This window comes from Daktulosphaira vitifoliae, unplaced genomic scaffold (assembly GCF_025091365.1).
Source record: "Daktulosphaira vitifoliae isolate Bord-2020 unplaced genomic scaffold, ASM2509136v1 Scaffold_4, whole genome shotgun sequence".
NCBI lineage: Eukaryota > Metazoa > Arthropoda > Insecta > Hemiptera > Phylloxeridae > Daktulosphaira > Daktulosphaira vitifoliae.
The window spans coordinates 42,125,466-42,148,368 of record NW_026099575.1 but is presented as its reverse complement, the minus strand read 5'-3'; the positions used below and the strand labels follow the sequence as shown (position 1 = coordinate 42,148,368).

Here is a 22,903-nt window from a genome sequence, read left to right as displayed (position 1 = left end):
TATCGACTATAGGGAATTCATAGAAAATATTATTAGTATAATAATATGAAAATAGTTTGAAAAGCATAAAAAAAATTATAAATCGTAATAGACTCATGACTCATTAAAGAGAATCTTTTTAAGTGCTTATTTTATAAACGATGTATATTGTCAAGCCAATAAAAGGTAATAAAATTCTAAAATGGCTTAAGGCATCATCACCATAAGCCTGTTTTATGATATCAAAGGTGTCTGACGCGGATTTCCCGAGTTTAAAGCAAAACTTCTGAGTGTAATGTTGCGCTTCATGGTGGCGCGACGAAACCAAAAAAAATCACACGACATAATAATCAACTTATTGTCCCAACGCTTGCCTGTAGTCGACTGAACTAAAGTGTGCCTGAGTGGTGGGGACCCTTCTAACGTGTCTGACCAGTGGGACTCCCATCTACTTCTCCATTGAGGCTACAGCGAACCAGACCCAATACTTATTGAACTGACCCAGTATAAGGTGACCAATCAAGTTCCGACATCTTTAATAACATTTGCACTAATGAATATTTCGCATTACTTTTTAGTATCGGTGGGAAGCTGAGAAGGTGTTAATTTATTTATAACGTGTTTTTTTTTATGTCTGTCGCTACATTTTCTCAACACCAAACCAATTTCTTTTAACGTTTATCAAAAGACATTTCCCTTAAAACTTGAAAAAAATTACTTCATTTTCTTTAAACGTTTATTTATAAAATTTAGACATTTTTTTACACTTATTTAACTATTAAGAATTACATAAGTGTAATTTAAAAATAATTAAAACGACGTTATAAGTACAGTTAAAAATTAATATTTTTAAACACTTTGAAACAAATGTAAAATTAACAAAACACTAAAAGTGCAAACTATTGTTTGGATTTATTTAAAACTGCTTGTTAATGCTGTATGTTTAGTTACAGGACAAGTTATTTGATGTTTAACTCTATTGAATAAGGTTTATTTATAATTTTTGCATAGACTTTCTACACATTTTTATTTTCAACAGTTTTATGAAATTTTCCTGTTAAAACGCTGCTTTGAGCACAAACGAATGATGAAACCAATTTCCCTTTTATTCACTTGTCTTTTGAATATTCATAAAAATATGTAAAAAACACAAATGTAGAAATGAACTTGGGACATTTAAAACATGTACAAAGAAACAGATGAAAAATTTAAATACCAATAAATTACTAGAATATAGCAAGTGAACCAAATGTGTCACAGAGTCCACTATAAAATAAAAAATTAAATTTAAATAAGCCTTAAGCAATAAAAAACTACACAACAAAGTTGGATGTAGGTGTTATAACTTTTTATAATTTTAGAATATATGATAAAATCATAGGTTTTTGAAAACTTTAACAAAATAATACGTTATACAACATACATCTATTCTTCGTGAAATGATTTAAAATCCTCTGGTTGACAACCTTTTGAAATGTTGTATAATTTATTATGAAAGGCATACAAATCTTCAAGTTTATCAAATTTTGTTTGATTAAATTTTGCTTTGTACTCTAATAATTTTAACATTACATCACTTAAGTCGTGATATACTCTGCCTAAAAAAATACAACAATATAATAAAATATAGATTATTTACAATTATTGATTTAGTAATTACTTTTTTGATCAATATCTTTCCTAAAATAAGCCAAAGTCTTTATAACATTCTTATAGTCGTGCAGTGTTACTTCCTACAAAATTAAAAATAATTATTACAATAAACTTATTTTTGAAGTTTTATATTTAATGGGTACAGAAAATATATATTTTCAATTGTATTTCAATAAATCACCTGCAAAATTTGAACTCTAATGCACTTAATTAACACGTGATGCTTTATAATCAAGTTATTATATGTTTTAATAATGATATCTCTGAGGGTATGAGTACAAGGGTTCATAAGTGTAGGCGCATTACATAAACCGATAGACCACCTGAGTTCTTAATTCAATATTTATGAAGTTCTAAACAACTATAAAGCACTTATTAATTTGATGTGAATTTTCTACAATTTTAATTTCTTATTGAAGTCAAACTATAATTATAAAATTATGAACAATTGTAATCAATATTACGAAGTAAAATCAAGATCTTGGCATTGGTTAAATGACCAAATTAATTTGTATATATACTAGTGGACTGTATATAGGATACTTTTTGATAGACAATAGCTAGATAGATAATTAAATTATAAAAAAAATTTGTTATTTTTATTCACAATTAAAAAATAATTTAATGACAACAACTAAATAAAAACATGTAGAAATAAATGATTCGCATATTATTATTTTAAGAAAATTAATAAAATCATAATTTAAATAATAAGAAAAAAACCAATACTATTACATTCTTATAATGAGTTCAACAGCAACATGAATAAATTTAAATTTACAAATAAATTAAATAACATGCTTAGATTTGTGCTATTTATATCTGAATTCAAATGCATAAATGAATAAATGACTTCTACAAATCAAGTAATTAATACATTTTTGTTTTCTAAAAATGCGAGATATTTCTTAAACTAATTAGTCAAAGAACCAATGGGAATAATTTATCAATAAAGTTTGTGATGTAAGAAACAGAAGATGATATTGACAACTAATATTCAATTTTGTGAGTTCGTTTAGTATTGTAGTAAATAGCTGAAGAAGTATTAAATAACGTCAATTTTAGTATAATATAAGTTTTACTACAGTAGTAAGTAATTATTAGATTCTTAAGTAATATAATAATGTTCATAAAAAGGGAAAGTGCAGGGTAATCAAATTAATAATGGCGGGAAAAAGATGAGATAATTGGAAATATGAAAAATATATGAGGATTAACGTTTTGACAAAGAAACGTCGAGTTACGAGTCAGGACGTTTGGTGCAAGTAACTTTTTATTTTGTACGACTTAATTTATTTTGTGATATATTTTTATATTACATTTTAACTTTGTGTTTATTGGGTTTTGTAAATAAAATAAGTATTCAAAAACCTGCACTTGAGTGTAAATACTTTATATCTACTGTGCTGTTAAAATTGTGTGTGTATATGTGCGACAAGTGTCGAGGTTTGGATTACTGATCTCTTAATCGATCTTAATAATTAATGTGCGTGCTGGCTAGTTTTTGGGCAGAACCGTCCTTTAGTAGGTATAGAGAAAAGGTAGTTGTGCTGGTGGCTGACGAGGAGCCATCAAGTCTACTACTTTTGACCTAAACCGTGCTGACGGGTCTAAAATCTACCACTTTAGTAGTTCACTAATTGGAGGGATTGAGGCTGACCAGTGTATCCAACGGTAGCATTCCAGAAGAGCTAAAAACGACGAACTCGTCGTCAAAAAAACATTAGTTAATTTGTCTACTACTTTTGTATCTACGTCAGGGTACTTGCGGACGTACGACAGTATGATTTTTAAATTATTCCAGTTCGTTTTTGAAATGACTAGATCAATTTACGTGTTGAGTGATTACAAGTGTAAATGTATACAAGAATTATGAAAATATTGAATATTAGCTTTAAAATGTTATAGAATTATTTTTATTGTATTTTTAATATACTGGAAATAGATCTCTTTGAATTTCTTTGTTTTCGTAAGTATTTAATATTTTATAACAGTGATAGCTGAAATTGAGACATGGTTGTTGTTAGTTTCATAACTAGTCATTTCCATGTAACTTTTAACTAATTAGTAAACCTGACTCAATAGTTGTTAAATTAGAAGTATTATTTTATAAAAGACGAAACTTCCGTATTAGTTTAAGTGAAATATAATAAAAATTGATCACTTGTGGCTAATTAATTAAGTAAAATTAAAACTATATTAAAAATATTATTAATTTAAAAAACTAAAAAATATTAAAAATATTAAACTCAAAGCCACAAAAAAATTAATGAAAAGTCGCGGATACGTATTTCGGAAACAATGTTACCATTATCAACGCTAAACACATAAATTATGAATTATGTGTTTAGCGTTGATAATGGTAACATTGTTTCCGAAATACGTATCCGCGACTTTTCATTAATTTTTTTGTGGCTTTGAGTTTAATATTTTTAATATTTTTTAGTTTTTTAAATTAATAATATTTTTAAGTGAAATTACTGCTCTTGTTTATTATTAAATATATTTTTGGAATCCGTTTCATTGGATCCATTAAATTTCGTAATTAATAAAAAAACTATTAGAAATTCTAGAACGGTTTATTGTACAACTTAAGACAATAAAGTTAAACAAAATTTAGTGATCAAAATGTTGAATCGATAGTCTAATTAATGGAATAAAAAATTTACAGTAAAATGTCTGTAAAATTATTTGACTGTAATAAATACTATACAATATTAAATTGGCTATAATAGACATAGGTCCCAATGTTAACAGTTATTAGATATTCCAGAATAGTATATAGGCAATAGTATTAAAATAAATTCTGCAGTTTATGATATAATAAAAGAATAATCCTTATTAATTAAAGTACAGACATTTGAAAGTAATACCACAGCGTCAAATACTAGTTAAAATATAGGAATAAATAAAATATACTTACATAGAGTGTTCAGTAAGTAGGGAAACGGGTTTCTATTGTTCTCATTTTTTGTCACAATTGACCTGTTTCCTTAATTACTGAATACTCTGTATATTTATAAATACTAATTTGTCAGTAAAATTACACAAATATTTTAATCACTCTTTATAAAATTTTTGACTTAATAAAAATAAACATAATTATAACATAGTCATATGTAAAGATTTAGGAAGGTTACCAAAAATTTGTACCAGCCCCTCAATATTTCTTAAACGTACCATATTTTAAGGACGATAAATGGACTTACAAGAGATTTTCCCTTAAAAAACCATCATATGTATCCAGTTTAAAATTTTTTTATAATTAAGTACAATTTAATGATATTAATAATATCTCTTATAAATTTGTTTAGTTCTAAATTATTTTTATTTATAATTCTTTTACAAATTTTCAACAAGTTATTAAAAAAAAAACCCCAGCACAGTTGGGTGGCGGCACAGTGGGGTCGTGGCATAGTTGGGTCCAGTATAGATGATATCTGACAGTGATTAAAATCACTATCATAATAAACGCTTCGATGCAAATCTGTATATAGTGTTTAATTAAAAAAAAAAAAATTGTTAAAAAAGTAGGTCAAATGAGAGCTGAGAAAATAAATGATAGCTAAAAAAAAAACCACCTAGTAAAATAATATTTATAATGAATTTCTTCACACGAGAGGAGATTACAGTAATGGGTTCCTTTATATTATTGAAGTTATTGAATTTAAATGAGATAAAAATCAAATGAGTTAACACATTTTTTTCTAACTCAAAAAGAATTAAGAAAAAATTCAGTGCCACAGGCGTGAAAGACCCAAGTGTTACCGTCTCAGAAACCATACGTCGCATTCGTCACTTAATAAAAATGGAAATTTAGCTAGTTCAAATTTTAAAGTTATCTCGACTTCAAAGAAACATAAAAATTTAAATATGTTTAACTGTTTATACTATGTAAATTAGATTGATATAATATTTATAAAAATTAGTGTAATCCTCTTATAATAAAATAAAATACAAAACCAAGAATTTTAGTACAAAAATAGCATATTGTTAAAAATGGTTTTATCATGAATTAAAAATTTTCATCATAAAGACAAAATAAAGTCCAAATTTTATTTTTTAATATTAAAGTGTATTACATAAGCTTTAATTTAAGATATATATAAAAGTGTCAGTATTTCCGGAATACTTTCAAAAATTAAGTTGAAAAAGTTAATTTGTTGTAAAAAAGTTGTCATTTTGAATCCACCCCTGTGGGCAGGTAAAGGTTCAGATAGTTAAAAAAAATTATTATGAATTTGTCATTTTTAAAAAAGTTTAAAAAACCAAACCCCCCTTTTATTACGGGAAATGGTCCGATTTAAAAAACAAGTATGTTCGAATTAAAGAGGTGTATAAATATTATTTCTTATATTTTAATATTTTTTGTGAAAAAGTTGTCATTTTGAATCCCCTCCTGTAGAGGGTTAAATTTATGAAAAAAAATATACCAAATGATAGGTAAAGACTACAAGTATCTATATAAAAAAATTATATTGATTTGTTCATTTTTGAAAATTAGCGATTTTTGAATTTTTTCAATTTTTCAGGGTAATGTCGTCAACTAGATACGATTTGTGATCTTTTGATGTATCGTTGAAAGAAATCGATTCAGTGAGAGCTGAGTAAAAGTGGTAACAGACACTAAAAAAAACACATCATAGTAAAACCAATACCTTCTCAGCTTCGCATTGAAGCTAAAAGAAAAATTTGTTCTGACACCGTTTCTTCAGTGGGAAAATGGCTATCAAATTTTTGGAAAAATGTAATTTTTATGCTAAAATCACTGTTTAACATAAAATATTTTCATACCTAAAAAAGCCATAACTTGAAAAATTAACAATATAAAATAACTCATTTTTCTACTGTAACCTTAGATATTTTTTTTTCATATGATATAATGTTTTTGTAAATCTGACCCTTAATCTGCCCATAGGGGAGATTCAAAATAGTATCTTCTATATAAATATTAACCTTTGTCTACTTAAGTTTTAAAAATGTTCCGAAAATAATCCGAGCTTCAAAATTTATTCAATTTTGAATAAATTTTTTTTTTCATAACTATCTCTTTTTTTTGTCTGTGACACTTTTTTTTTTTAAATCAGATCATTTTCCCTTATGAAGGGGTTTCAAAACTTGAAACATATGTATAAAAAGTAGAACTTGACTTTTGAAAATGTTCCGGAAATATTAAGTCTTTTAAAATTATGTTAATTAAAGCTTTTAATTAACATAACATAGTTAATTACGAACTTTAAGTTGAAAAAAAAGTTTGTTCCGGCGATATTTCTTCTATGAACACAACTTTGCAATCGCAATATGTAGTCGACACTGATTTTGAGGGTTTATTATTTAACAACAACAGGTAATTTAAAAAAAAACAAACAAACCGAAAAGGCGATCATAGTTAATTATAATCTTCGCATAATATCGCTGCGCTTTCACTGGCGTCGTCGATGCGATGTCCTTTGAGTAAAAAAGTTAGCAGCGTTGATGGTGACGGTGCGCGGGTACGGATTGGTTCGTCGAGTCCGGTCGTGTGGCACGTCTGGAGCCGTTGGCGTACGTCCTCGACGTTGTCACTTTTACAACGGGAAGAAGACTCTCTCTATCATTTGAGGTGGGTCGTCGTCAACCGTGCGGCACTTCTTGGACTTTGCCCCGTGGCGTATGGCTCGCGTTGTTGGTCAGACAAATACTCATAATAGGGCTACGGCTGATAAAGGAGACACGAATCGCGTGTCATCGTGTATAGCGAAGCGTCGCGGGAGGGGGGAGTGTCTGAACTAATAGCTACTGTTATTTAGTAAGTTAAACATATTTAGAATATTTTACCTACTTTACGTTATCAAAAACGATTTTTGTACTAGATTTAATTGTTATTTTTAGCACTACTATACATTCTTTCACACTTGAGGTACAAGCTTTGAACCCTACCCGTCATTTTCTTTTTTTTTTGAAAAAAATAGCACATCATAGTGCATATCAATTTTTCAACCATAATAACTCATCTAGTAGTGTGCAATAGAATATTATGTAAGCGAATTCATGTAACATTAGTAGGAACGCTTTTAAGTGACTAAAAATAGCCTTATGATTGGTTCTAATACAGTTATTAACATAGAATAGATATGAATAATTACTTTTTGATTCGTAGTGTTGTCAATCGACAAAAAATTAATCTCAGTTTATATTGGTTGTCTTTATATAAAACGTGATATCTTTAGTAAATAAAATCATTGAAATTATTTGAAAAGAGAATCTACAAAGTATAATTTATTAATTATATTATTTTTTGAGATATTAGCATTTGATGATTTAGAAAAAAATGAGGGGTGAAGTAGTGTTTAGTGACAATCTATTTTAAAATAACCCACATAAATTAATTTGTCTACGCTGTGCACACCGCTTGGCTATAACTAAAAATTTTAACGACTCAAAAAGTAATAATACAATATTGGTTATCGACCTGCCTATAATTTTATTAAGACTACTCTCCAATTAAAAGTAAAAAAAAAAATAGGTTACTTTTTAACTCATAAAATTTTCTCCTTAATTCTACCTATAGGAATAATTTTTCTTTACAATAAACTTGATATTTTTAATGGTTTATAAAAATTAATTAAATTTTGCATTTTTATGAAATTATCATTATTTAACGAATAATTGAGATTATTATAATCCCAATTTCTTAATAAATCGCACTGTATAAAATAAACTTTATGGTATTCAAACTTGTTTTTTGCAATAATTTTCGTAAAGTTTACGAAGTAGCTAAACCACTAAAGTTGACGTTACTTTAAATTTCTGGTAGTTAGAGTTAATAAAAATCGAGATAAAATAAATGAAAAATTATTGTGAAAAACATTGAAATTTTTTGGTTATAATTCATGTGAATATATTTCTATGATTTAATTAATTATTCTATCGAAATCACTCCAAGTTCTATTAATTTTGTCTAGATAGAAAAACTCTTGGGCGATGTATCACGTATTTAAATGATTATCAATATTTTATACTAAATTTATAATTACGTTTCCAATTAAATCGCGAAGCTCATAACCATAAATGAATTCTTTGAATTCTGTATTATTTAAAGCACCATCATTGTCTATGTCAAAATTTCTGAATTTAGTTGAGATGTTTTCAACCTCATTTATATCCAGTTTTTCCACCTAAAGAATGCAAAATAATTTAATAATGATTTAAGTAAAAAGCATAATAAACTAATTAATATGTAATTTTACTTTTTTTTTATCACCCCACTTGTCAACTTTAACCATACAATTCAGGATCTTGATGAGTCTTTGTTCTAATTTACGTTAAATACAGATTAATTAAAATTTTATGCTACATAATTTTTTTCAAAAATTAAAACAAAAAGTGTTTAAAAAACAATTTTTGAAGCCTAATTTGAAATAAAATGTAATTTTCCAGAATATAATATTAATTCAGTTCGAAGATTTAACATTTATAACAATTTGTGTTTCAAAGTTTCTTATGTCGTAATAAACAGTAAAATCTGTTAAAAAATTACAAAATTAAAATCTTACCTAATACAATAGCATAATTCCCAGTAGCAGATCTGAAGTTAATTTTTATGAATAGGTACCAAATATTAAAGAGGTGTAGATAAGTGTATTGATCCTAACTATTTCTTATTATTGTGCTCCAGTATAAATTTTAAACGAAATAAAATTTAAAAAACAACAGCACAGTGGGGTTTGTGGCACAGTGTGGATAGATGATATCTGACAGTGATTGAAATCCCTATCATAAGAAACGCTTTTTGAACAGACTAAGACTACAAAGTTAATAGCTTAAATAATAATCACTTCAAATATGGATGGGGCCGAACACTCAAAGCGTGTAAAGGTATGAAATCTCGAGTGAACCAAACCACAACAGGATGTGCTAAACAATAGAATAAAATATATAGCACAGATACAAACGGAGGCACTTGTTATGGTTAAAAGAACCGACAATAATTTGGGGGCGTGCAACTATCACTTACGGAACCATTCAACGTAATGAGTCTTTCGCACAACCGTTGGTGGTAGTGCGAGTGGCGTTATCAGTCATAACAAAATTACTGAAAAGTTGCGGACATGTATTTTGAAAACAATGTTACCATTATCGACGCTAAAAAAAACGGTAGCACAGTGATGGAAGGGAGGCAAAGATGGGACAAGTATAGATGATATCTGACAGTGATTAAAATCACTATCATAAGAAACGCTTCGATGCAAATCTGTAGATAGTGTTTCCTTTAGAGAAATTGGTGAAATATTTTAAAAGCAACATGAACTCTTATTTCTTTAATTATATCCTGATTAGCAGTTCTTTGATTTTAAAATATAATATATGAATAAATACTAATTATAGTTTTTAAATTCAGTATGAAATTTAAAGGCCAGCTATGATGTATGGTTCATAGTGTTAGGCGGTTGATAATAAAGTAGAGCAGAGAATAAGTGTAGCAGAGATGAGAATGCTTAGTTGGATGAGTGGAGTGACTAGAGAAGATAGGATAAGGAACGAGCATATAAGAGGAAGTATAGGTGTTGCGTCAATCGTGGATAAGATGACAGAAAATAGACTTAGATTGTTTAGCCATGCTATGATGAGAGAAGAATCGGAAGCTATAAGAACATTTATAGAAATGAATGTTGAAGGAAGAAGAGATAGAGGAAGACCAAAAAAGAGATGGAGGGATGCTATTGAATGCGATTTGAGGACAGCTGATGTGAGCGTAGAAGATGTGGGAGATCGTGTCAAGTGGAATCTTAGGATAAGTGTGGCTGACCCCAAGTAGTTGGGATTAAGACAAAGTAAAAGAAAAAGATTACCAGAAATACCGGTGGCAATTGACATAATATGATTGTTGTTTGGGAATGTACAATTTAGTGTTTAATTGGGTTTAAACAATATAGTGTCAAATCAATTACCCACACTATCGGTTGTATCTTAATAAACACTACACTTAAATGATACTATAAATAAATAAACTCACACATACATACATATGCATTTATAACATTGTGTCTAATGTAAGTATAACATGATAAAAAGTAACCGTAAAATGAAAAAAATGGAATATAAATTTTATTACTCATATTAAATGTAATGTAACTCGAAAAATATTTGTTTAAATGAAAAAATATAAGATTATTTTTTTATTTATAATTGTTTTTTAAACAACTTTTGTACGAACATTTTTTTTGTAAGTTAAATTTTTTTTTTTTGAGAAAATTAAGAAAGCTCATATTTTTGAACTTTTGCGAGGCTGTAAAAAAAAGCTCAATTTCAATCAATGAGGACTATTAGTATGTTATTATACATATTTTAATTCAAATATTAATAAAACAAAATTTGGTTGGGAATTTTTAAGAAATTTTTCCTTTGTTGACTGGCCTAGATGTCAGTTTTAAACTTATAATTGAGCTAAAAGTTATGGTAATATATTAAATTTTTTTTAATATAAACTTTCATAAATCTTTATCAAAAATTTTTCATCAACTTTAAAGAACCAAAAAAATAGGTTAAAATGAAAATTTGGACTGATTAATTTTAACATATTAAAAATCAAATCAGTAATAATTTGAAAACAATTTTTTTTTCTTTTAATGATTTTATATATGTAATTAGTAATAATATAAAAAATTAGAACTGATAGATAAAGTCTAATTGCAAATTTGAAAACAACGCGAAAATTTGATTTAGAAAAGTATATTTTTGCTTCTGATGAAAGTTCCTTGAANTTTGATTTAGAAAAGTATATTTTTGCTTCTGATGAAAGTTCTTTGAACTCCAGTGCATTTTTTATAATAACAAACAGTTTTTATTGATAATTATTGTATCAAGCCCTTTAAATTTTTATACACTTAAAAGTAAAGCAATTTATAACTTCTTTATTATTTTTTGGCCAACCGAAGCCAAGAAGCAAAATTGTTAAGGATATGAATGGACAACTGATGTTAGATGAAGGTGGAATAGTGACGAGATGGAAAGAGTACATAGAAGATTTGTATAAAGGTTGTATAGGAGAAAATGACATAAATATTGAAAATATAAGTGAGTCAAACAGAGAAGACATAGGGCCAAATATAACAAAAAGCGAATTTATTAAAGCACTAAGTGAATTGAAACAAGGTAAAGCGACAGGAGTAGATGACATCCCAGCAGAACTATTAAAAAACGTCGGAAAAGATACCGAAAATAAGCTATATGAAATGATTGAGGAAATGTATAGGGATGGCAACATTCCGGAGGACTTTGCCAAAAGCAAAATTGTACTTATCCCTAAAAAAGGGAATTCCACAGAATGCAAGAATTACAGAACAATAAATCTCTTAACACATGCGTCCAAAATACTTCTTATCATCATAAAAAATAGGATAAGGACAAAAACTGAAGAGGAGCTTGATGAAGACCAATTCGGGTTTAGACAGGGAGTTGGTACAAGAGAAGCAATTTTAGTTCTAAGGGTACTCACCGAAAGAAGGTTAAATGTAAATAGAAATACATTTATAACTTTTATAGATCTAGAAAAAACCTTTGACACAGTTAACTGGGCTTTATTGATGAACTCTATGAAAAGAACTCGAATAGATTGGAGGGACAGAAGAGTAATAATGTTACTATACAAGAAACAAGAGACCTTACTAGAGGTAGGAGAACATAGTGCAACAGCAAAAATTAGAAGAGGGGTAAGACAAGGTTGTTCCTTATCACCTTATCTGTTCAATTTATTTGTAGAAGAAATCATAGACAAGTATAAGAGAAACTCTAAAGGAATAAGCATAAATGGAGAAAAGATACATTGTATACGATTTGCAGATGATATTGCTTTAGTGTCTGAATCGGAAAAAGACATGCAAAAATCTCTAACCACCCTCACTAAAATATTGCAGGAGTATCAAATGAAAATAAATGCAAATAAAACAAAGTCAATGGTGGTGACTAAAGCAAAAGAAATTCCTTTAGTGAGGTTGGAAATAGATAATAACTTAATTGAGCAGGTTCAACAATTTAAGTATCTAGGAAGTACGATTACTAGCGATGGTAGATGCTCAATAGAAATTAGACAAAGAATAGCTATGGCAAAGAGAGCATTTATGCAAAAACGGCAGCTACTTACAAACAAAAAACTCAATATAAAAATGAGAAAAAATTTTGTCAAATGCTATGTATGGAGCGTACTACTATATGGCTGTGAAACATGGACCATCAATGGACAAGACAAGAAGAAGTTGGAAGCTATGGAAATGTGGACATGGAGAAGGTTGCTGAAAGTCAGCTGGACAGAAATGAAAAGTAACGTAGATGTATTAAACCAAGTAGGGGAAAAAAGAATTCTGTTAAACGTCATAAAAGAAAGAAGTGGAAAAATGTTCGGTCACCTATTAAGGCACAATTCGTTTATAACAAATATATTTGAAGGGCGAATAAATGGACACAAAGGTAGAGGTAGACCGAGGAAAGCATATATAGAAGAAATGATAAGACAAGCTGACTGTAGTCGATACATAGACATGAAAAGACTGGCTTTTAACAGAAAAGAATGGAGATCCAGATTTGCAACGACAAGGCAAGGCCTTTAGTAGAGAAGAGAAGAAGATTATTTTTATAATTTTTCCGTTTAAATTACAATATTAAATTATTAAATATCAATTTCATACTAAATTTAAAAACTATTTTACAATTAGTAACAATTTAACAATTAGTATTTATTCATATATTATATTTTAAAATCAAAGAACTACTAATCAGGATATAATTAAAGAAATAAGAGTTGATGTTGCTTTTGGAATAATCCACCAATTGCCTAATTAAAACAATGTTATTTTTAAGATTAATATGCAGTCAGGAAATTTTATAATTACTATTTACAGTATATTTATCAGAAAAACTCATTATTTTTTTGCATTTTTATCGTAATAGAACACTTAAATAGAAATCATAATATCATTTCTAAGTAATTTTTGGTAATTAAAATGATTCTACAATTAAAATATCCTGAACAATTACTATTTATAGTATATTTATCAGAGTAACAAATATTTTTTTGCTATTTTATGGTAATAGATAACTTAAATGGAAGTAATAGTAATAATTTCCTAGTAACTTTTGTTGTTTGAAAAGATTCTACAATTGAAATATTGAGAACATAATTAATTTTAATGATTTACTTTAACTAAATGAACCAATCAAAACAGAGTTGTTTAAAAGGTTTACTCAATTGAGTGTATTATAAAATTTGATTATATTTGTAAAAATCAATTGTTAATTCAGGAGAAAAAACAATCATTTTTTTTAGAAATGATTTATATAGCAACATGTTACAAAAATAATTGTAATATTATAGTCTAGTAGTAGCACACACAAATAGAGTAAAAAAATTATTAAATTACAAAGTAAAATGATTTAATTTTGTAGTTGAAACCTATCATATCAAACTTCATTCGTTAATAAATATTTTGAAAACATTAGAAATTAATGATTTTAATTGTCTTTATGGAGACGATGTAATAACTAACTGTTTAATTGATAAATTAGAATTTTTTTTTCAATTTTTGAGAGTAATATCTTCAACTAGATACGAATTGTAGTCATTTGACGTATCGTTGAAAAAAGTAGGTCAAGTTAGAGCAGATAAAATAAATGATAGTCACAAAAAAATATCTTCTCAGCTTTGTATCGAAGGTAAAACTTAAAATATAGTAAAATAATTTTAATACGAATAAGAAATTTCTTCTAACAAGGGGCGACTAAAGTGATGGGATCCTTGATCTTCATTGAAGTTATTGAATTTAAATGAGATAAAAATCAAACGAGTTAAAAATTTAAAAAAACTTAAAAAGAATTAAGAAAAATTGCAAAAAATTCATTGTCATACGCGGGTTGTAACCTCGTACCCCAAGCGTGTAAAACATAATTTTTAACAACTCAGCAACCGTACATGGATACCCACGATTGAAAAAATTGATTATTTAAGCTAGTTTAAATTTCAAAGTTATTTTTCTCAACTTAAAAGAAGCAAACAAATTTAAATAAGTTTAAATTTCTATGCTATATTAATTTTTCATTTATATAATATTTATGAAAATCTGTACTCCCCTTGTCAGGTATTTTAAAATAAAATAAAATACAAAACCCAGAATTTTAACACAAAAATAGCATATTTTTGAACACGGAAGTCATTTTTACCATGAAGACAAATCCAGATTTACAAAAAAAGCGTGCCAGATGAAAGGGGTATATAAATATTTATTATAAAAAAATAATAATATTGATCCATACATTTTTCCAAAAGTTATATAAAATATAAATTAAATAATATAACATATAAAATCGAGATTTTTTTCACGGAAATCGTACGTTTTTCTTTAACTTTGATGTCCGTTTTCACCACGAAGACAAGTCCAGAGGTCAAATTTTTTTTTTTCAAATTAAAGTATATTACATAAGCTTTAATTTAAGATATATATAAAAGTGTCAGTATTTCCGGAATACTTTCAAAAATTAAATTGAAAATATCGTAGTAACAATACGCATGTTTAAAGTTTTGACCCCCCTTGTTAAAGGGGTATGATCCGATTTACAAAAAAAGCGTGCCAGATGAAAGGGGTATATAAATATTTATTATAAAAAAATAATAATATTGATCCATACATTTTTCCAAAAGTTATATAAAATATAAATTAAATAATATAACATATAAAATCGAGATTTTTTTCACGGAAATCGTACGTTTTTCTTTAACTTTGATGTCCATTTTCACCATGAAGACAAGTCCAGAGGTCAAATTTTTTTTTTTCAAATCAAAGTATATTACATTAACTTTAATTTAAAATATATATATATAAGTGTTAGTCTTTCCGGAACATTTTCAAAAGTTTAGTTGAAAAAGTTAATTTTTTGTAAAAAAGTTACCATTTTGAAACCCTTTCTGTGGGCTGTTAAAGGGTCAAATGTTCACAAAAATATATAATATGATAGGTAAATATCTAAGGTATTTATAAAAAAAAAGATATATTGATTCGATTATTTTTAAAAAAGTTATGGCACTTTTAAGTAAAAAAAATTGAAAAAATATCGAAAATTAGCGATTTTTAAATTTGTAATTTTTTGGGGGATTTCCCCCGTTTACGGGGAACGAGGGAATTTTTTTCAATTTTTGAGGGTAATGTCTTCGACTAGATACGATTTGTGATCTTTTGAAATATTGTTCATCAAAATCAGTCCAGCGAGAGCTGAGATTGAGCGTTCAAAGATACAAAAACAAAAAAATAAAAACAAAACACATTATAGTAAAATTAATACCTTCTCAGCTTCGCATCGAAGCTAAAAATATGTAACTAAACTCCAATATCATAATTAACTCTTATTTCATTCATTATTCCTAATTGGCAGTTCTATGATTTATAAGTATAATTATAATATTAACATATAATATGATGTTATCATTTGTACATGAATGTCACATATTATGATTATACAAGATCACCAAAACAGGGTTCTCTTATTTAAAATACAAAATAACCCTTTAATTATACGATAAAATCTCCCTCTTGTAGAAATTATTAAGTAACGTCTACACTAGGGTGGCTAAAAAAAAATCGATCTTCGTAATGTTTATGAGATACCTCATAAATGTATTATATACATTAAAATAAACATTTTATGAAAATTTGAGATTAAAAAAAAAATTTTTACAGGTCGCTCAACGCGTTTTAAGAAAATTGACCAAAAATACTCAAAAAAACATAAAATGTCATTATTTATTCAATTTTTGTTCAAATTTCTTACTTAGTACATCTAAATTGTTCGTTTTTTAATGCCGAATAATAATAATTAGAAAAAAAAATTGTAAGTCCAAAACTGATTGCGTAAAGTCCATAAAAAGCTCAAAAATATGGTTAAGTTCAACGAACACTTAAGTAAACCAAAAAATTTTTTTTTTTCATTTTTTTTTTTTAATTTGATTAATATTTGTGTGTATATTAAGAGGAAAAAATTTTTTCCACTAATGTTTAAAACTACTACCTTTTTTTTAGATTATAACGTACGCTAGAATATACGATGTACAAAAATATAAATGAAAATATCGTCAAATTTTACTTTTTCCTTTTTACATTTTTTGTGGCAATGTTTAATATATCTTTATATTTAAGTTTAATTATTGTTTGATTGATTATAGTCTTAAGAATTAAAAACGTAAAAATATAATGTTAATAATTTTTTTGCTAATATAAAATTTTATGTACACGAAGTTATAAATTTAGGGTCAAATGCGTATATTTCATAAGTATTACAACAAAACCAAGTTTAATTATGACAATAATCGCGATCACGACGATAAGATACCATAAACGATGTTTTGGCATTATATTTATATCCAGTACTTTTCTTGTATGGGTTTGTACTGATTGTTATACTCACTATCTTTTTGATGGTATCCGACTAATATTTGTTAGTTGTACACAACAAACTTTTCTTAAAAGTTATAGTTCAATATACATTTAATTTGATTTTTTAAATTAATTTTTAGTTAAATTCTATTTTTTAAATAATTTTTTAGTTAAATTCTATTTTTTAAATTAATTTTTAGTTAAATTCTATTTAATAAATTAATTTTTTTCTCGTGGTTATTAATTAAAGGGTAAGAAAAATAGCTCATATATATTTTTATTAGAATATAAGTTTAATAAATTTACTTTGAATTATCACCATTACAATACAATTTGTAATTGAATTCATACATTTCATATTAATTTTTCTAAATAAATCCACCATTACTTTATATTTTAGTTTTAATTGCAAATAAAAAAATACTTTTACAATAATAAATAATTTTATTACTCTTTTATTCATTACGATTTTTATTAATTCTTATTTTAGTTTATAATGGTTAGTATAACAAAATCTCATCGTCTAAATATTGCTCCTCAAAAATACATGCTCGGTAAACAGCTACCTACAAAACGCAATGTCCTCGGTCATTTCATTTATTTGCATAATGTCGAGAAGAAAACAATAGCAGACACTGCTATTGATTGTTCTAAACATATAATTCAGGTGTGGTCGAAAACCGAATTTCCCATTAAGCTCAAGTGTAATATAATTTCAAAAATAAAATTATTATATACGCAATGGATAAATTTAAAAAAGAATCAAAATAGAAATACTATTTCACAAAATAATAAAGAAATTAAGTTTTTGGATTCATTAAATGATATTTTTGACATTTCGTATAGTAATATTTTTCAATCCAACGACTCAAATAAAGAATTTCATATTCCTCAACTAACTCCTGGATGTTCTAGCACCACAAATCCAGAATTAAAAATAGTTCCCGCTAGAACTACGCGATCGAACATAAACACTAAAGATGTAGACTTTGTAGAACTTGAACGTCGAACGCGAAAAAAGTTTGAGAGTCTTTCTAGCGCTGACGATAGTTCACAAGATACTAGTCTGTCAGATTTTGAATGTCATCTTGATCAGCCCACAACTAGTAAAATGAGAAACAATATCTTAAACACACAATTAACTTCAGCGTTAGACAGAACAAACGTATCTAGCCGAAAAGCCACGTATATTTTGGCGTCTGCTTTAACTTCGTGTGATAAAAATATTAAAGATTATTCCATAAGTAAAGATTCAATTCGAAGAGCTCGCAATTTTAATAGAAAAATTATAAATAATGAAATAATAAAATATTTTAAACCAAACACTGCTTTAATGGTTCACTGGGACGGTAAAATGTTGCCGTCTCAAAACAAAAAAAATTACACTGAACGTTTAGCGGTATTAGTATCTGGTGATGGCAAAACTAAACTTTTGGGAGTGCCTAAACTTTTAAATTCTACAGGCCAATCGCAAGCTGATGCTGTTATTAAGCTTTTGATTGATTGGAATTTGGTTAATCAAACAAATATGATGTGTTTTGACACTACTGCCTCCAACACTGGAAAACTAAATGGTGCATGTATTTTAATCGAAAAACAATTAGGTAAGGAATTATTGAGTTTTGCTTGTAGGCACCATATACATGAAATAATAATTAGTAGAGTTTTTGATAAACTAATGCCTCCGTCAACTGGCCCAGACATAGCTCTCTTCAAAAGATTTTTTAATAGCTGGGAAAATATAGATAAAAAACTATACTGTAATATGTTGACAGATGATGTTGTATTAAATATATTAGCACCAGATATAGACATAATTTCTAAGTTTTGTGAAAATAAATTAAATTTAAATCATCCTCGGGATGATTATAAAGAGTTATTGGAACTTTGTTTGCTATTCATCGGAAAAGAGAATGAAAAAATTAAAATTCATCCACCAGGAGCACTTCACAGAGCGAGATGGATGGCTAAAATTATATATTGTTTAAAAATTTATATGTTCCGTTCTCAATTTAAACTGACATCTTCTGAATTAAATAATATTCAGCAGTTTAATGTATTTGTTTTAAAAGTGTATATTAAGTATTGGTTTGAGAGCTCTTATGCAACAAAAGCTCCAAATAATGATTTAAATTTAATAAAAGAGTTGAAAAATTACAGTTCTATAAATAAATCTATTAGTGAAGTTGCTATAAAAGTCTTTTCTGGACATTTATGGTATCTAAATGATATACTTTCAGGACTGTCATTTTTTGATGAAGGCATATCAATACAGAACAAAAAAATAATGGTTCAAGCTTTAAATAAAAAAGGAGAAATAAATTCAAAAAAAAGAATAGATATAAAAACAGTAAAAGAAAATGAAGGAGTAAACCAGTTTATATCAGAAAATACTAAAAAATTATTTTCTACCCTTGGCATAAACCAAGAATTTTTAAAGGATCAACCAAACACTTGGGCTCAAAATTCGAACTACATTCAGGCTAAAAATAAAGTAGAATCATTATTCGTAATAAATGACCCAGCAGAACGCGGAGTCGCTTTAATGACGAGTTTTAATAACTGTCTAACAAATGACGAAGAGCAAAGGCAATATTTAATACAAGTTGTGGAAAGACACCGCAATGAGTACCCCGATTGTAAAAAAGCTACATTGGTGACAAAAAAATAAAAAATTATTTTTATTTTTATTTTTATAATTTTAAATATATATGTATTTTATATAGCTAATGCCATATTTTAAAATAAAAAAATGTAAAAAGGAAAAAGTAAAATTTGACGATATTTTCATTTATATTTTTGTACATCGTATATTCTAGCGTACGTTATAATCTAAAAAAAAGGTAGTAGTTTTAAACATTAGTGGAAAAAATTTTTTCCTCTTAATATACACACAAATATTAATCAAATTAAAAAAAAAAAATGAAAAAAAAAAATTTTTTGGTTTACTTAAGTGTTCGTTGAACTTAACCATATTTTTGAGCTTTTTATGGACTTTACGCAATCAGTTTTGGACTTACAATTTTTTTTTCTAATTATTATTATTCGGCATTAAAAAACGAACAATTTAGATGTACTAAGTAAGAAATTTGAACAAAAATTGAATAAATAATGACATTTTATGTTTTTTTGAGTATTTTTGGTCAATTTTCTTAAAACGCGTTGAGCGACCTGTAAAAATTTTTTTTTTAATCTCAAATTTTCATAAAATGTTTATTTTAATGTATATAATACATTTATGAGGTATCTCATAAACATTACGAAGATCGATTTTTTTTGAGCCACCCTAGTCTACACGCAGTGGCCCCATTATAATTAACCAATTAGAATACAAAGCCTCAACTTCCAGGATCACGGTAGAGATCGCTGGGCTACCCCCTTCAGACTATAAAAAGCCATTTTTCCCTATCTAAACCAGTTTTTTTGATGATTTTTAAATACACAAAATCTTCGACGTTTTACCCAAGATTTCACTCTACGGGACTTAGTCATATTTTAATTAATTTGGACTTAGAATATTTTTCTTTAAAACTAAATGACACTTAGAAATTTTAAAGTGAATTTTGTTTTTGCCTGTAAAAAATCAGCTCATGTATAGCTCGAATATTGAGCTTTTACTTATCATTTACAAATTCATTAAACTTCAATTTTTATCATACAATTATGTATAATAATAGATTAGTACCGCTGCTTATGATCTAAGTAACTATGAAAATCTTCTATAGATTTTGTAAAAACATCAACAATAATATAAAAACATAAACATTCTGGGCAGTTTTCCGAGTTTGATCTGTGCTCAGCTTTTTCTGTTCGCAACCCATCACAGTTTTGTTAGCTATATGTTTTAGTACATTATATCTTATATCTCTTTACCGTGTCATCCGGACAGGCAAAGAGACCGTCTTAGCCATATCGACTATAATTTTTTAATCAAACTTTATAAATCAAAGCGCTGATATGGAAACTAATAAGTTTAAAACAAATTATAAAACAATATTTTTTGCTGAAAGATCTGATTGTCTGATCTAATTGAGTTTGGTTAAAAATATTAATTTACAGTAATTAATATTAAAAACACCTAACTATAAAAAGCTATAAATACATTTTTATACTATTTCAAATTAAGTATTTTTTAATTTTTCTCTAGTTTAAATAAATGTTTAAGTAAGCAAAGTGTGTTACTTGACCAATATATAAAATAAGTCATGTCAAAATAATTATATAAGAGTTAAAAATTACTTTTAGATATGACGTCATTTATATTGATTTCTTCCAAAGTACAATCATTGTAATTCTCTGCGATACCAATACATGAGAAACCATGTTTTACTGTTTTTATTTCATGATACTCCCATACCAGATTTTGAAAGTAAGATAATTGTTTTGCATTAAGTCCCTGGCTCTTTAAATATTTATATATTATATTGATTAATAAATAAATAAACTATCGAATAGACACTTACCATTGTGCCGGTAAAAAAACATATTGAACTAAAGATTAGTATAGTTTTTAAATGCATGTTAATGATTTATATATTAATGAAACCAAAAATTTAAAAAACAATTATTTAAATGTTTAAATTTTAAGTTAATAATCTTAGGTACGTTGTTTTGTAATTTATACTAAAATAATGCAAATATTAATTATATATTCTATAATGATGTATTTGTAAAAAAAAAAAATAGATTTTAATGTAGTTTACATTATTATAGTTAGACGTCATAACTCACAAACTCATACTTCGAATTATTTACATAATGATATCATTTAGTGTTTGAATTTAACACCAAATATGTAAAAAATACATTGAAAACAATATACAATTTTATGTGGTTAAAATTTATTTTATTTATGACACTTTTCTGCAGTAGGCTCGCATAACAATTAATATAAATTTTACTATCTAAAATCCTTTAAAGAGTGAATAATCCACAATTATAAAAAAATATTTCGGATGTATAAAAAAAATAAAAATATCATATGTTCCTAAAAATTATTTGAATTTTTATCATTGATTTGTATAAAAATATCAGCCAAAACGTTACCAAATTACCTAAAATATGGCAAATATGAATTTTTATAGAGCGATACATTCCTTAAAAAATTACAGTGAAATCAAACCGTATTACCAAATGTTATTAAAATTATCAATAAAAAAAGAAAAACAATACTCAAAAATACAAAATACACTATCATTAGGCTACTACTATCATCATAGTAATACTTAATAAATTTTTTAGTAATTCAAAAAGAAAGAATGAAATAATTAAATATGATTTTGTGTGGGTGTTGAGCAACTACTTTCATTGTATTAATAATATTATTACTCGGGGTATGAGTACGAGAGTCTATAAAAAAGATAGAAGATTATAGTAAAATAAAGTGATCTTTATTAACACGCTTATATTAGTTTCACGTGTATGTTGTTTGTAAGTCTCCACGTAACACGTGTTATTATTCTTGTGTATATCGCCGTAGTCTATAGCCTTGAAACTAGACTGTCGTTTGCATTCACCCCATCCCACTTATCATAAAAAAATAGAGAGTGAAAAATAAATATAGTTTTTTTCAGTCTTTTTAGACTGAAAAACACGATTTTTTTAACTATATTTTTAATATGAGATTTATTGTGATTAATTGTCAATTCTTTCATATCAATAATTTCACGAGTTTTGACGGTTATCGATAATAGGTGAGTTTGAGTCACTTCGTGTGTCACCCAGAGTGGTATGGACCTATAGTAATATATATGAACCTCCAGCCTCAAAGATATAACTCTGCTAAATAGCTCCGTACAAACATTAATGAATTTATTAAATTTTACGCCATTTCCCTGATCGCGAATCAAGACAGGGTCCATATATCATTCTTCATA

The 22,903-nt window shown here is 26.9% G+C and overlaps 3 protein-coding genes across 4 annotated transcripts in view; 1 reads left to right on the top strand and 2 right to left on the bottom strand.

Moving 5' to 3' along the window:
• Nucleotides 1-22,903, bottom strand: part of LOC126905655 (uncharacterized) — a 106,836-nt gene that overhangs the window by 62,759 nt on the left and 21,174 nt on the right. The gene's annotated exons all lie outside the window — the stretch shown is intronic.
• LOC126905648 (uncharacterized) lies at nt 873-21,646 on the bottom strand. Its single transcript, XM_050685575.1, has 6 exons — nt 21,491-21,646; nt 21,267-21,429; nt 8,862-8,926; nt 8,649-8,789; nt 1,640-1,712; nt 873-1,577 (listed from the first exon to the last, which is right to left on the bottom strand). Exons 1-6 carry the CDS (start codon nt 21,545-21,547, stop codon nt 1,405-1,407), a joined length of 672 nt encoding a protein of 223 aa, XP_050541532.1. The 5' UTR covers nt 21,548-21,646; the 3' UTR covers nt 873-1,404.
• LOC126905632 (uncharacterized) lies at nt 15,024-19,801 on the top strand. Its single transcript, XM_050685525.1, has 3 exons — nt 15,024-15,044; nt 15,417-17,278; nt 17,518-19,801. Exon 3 carries the CDS (start codon nt 17,524-17,526, stop codon nt 19,696-19,698), a length of 2,175 nt encoding a protein of 724 aa, XP_050541482.1. The 5' UTR covers nt 15,024-15,044; nt 15,417-17,278; nt 17,518-17,523; the 3' UTR covers nt 19,699-19,801.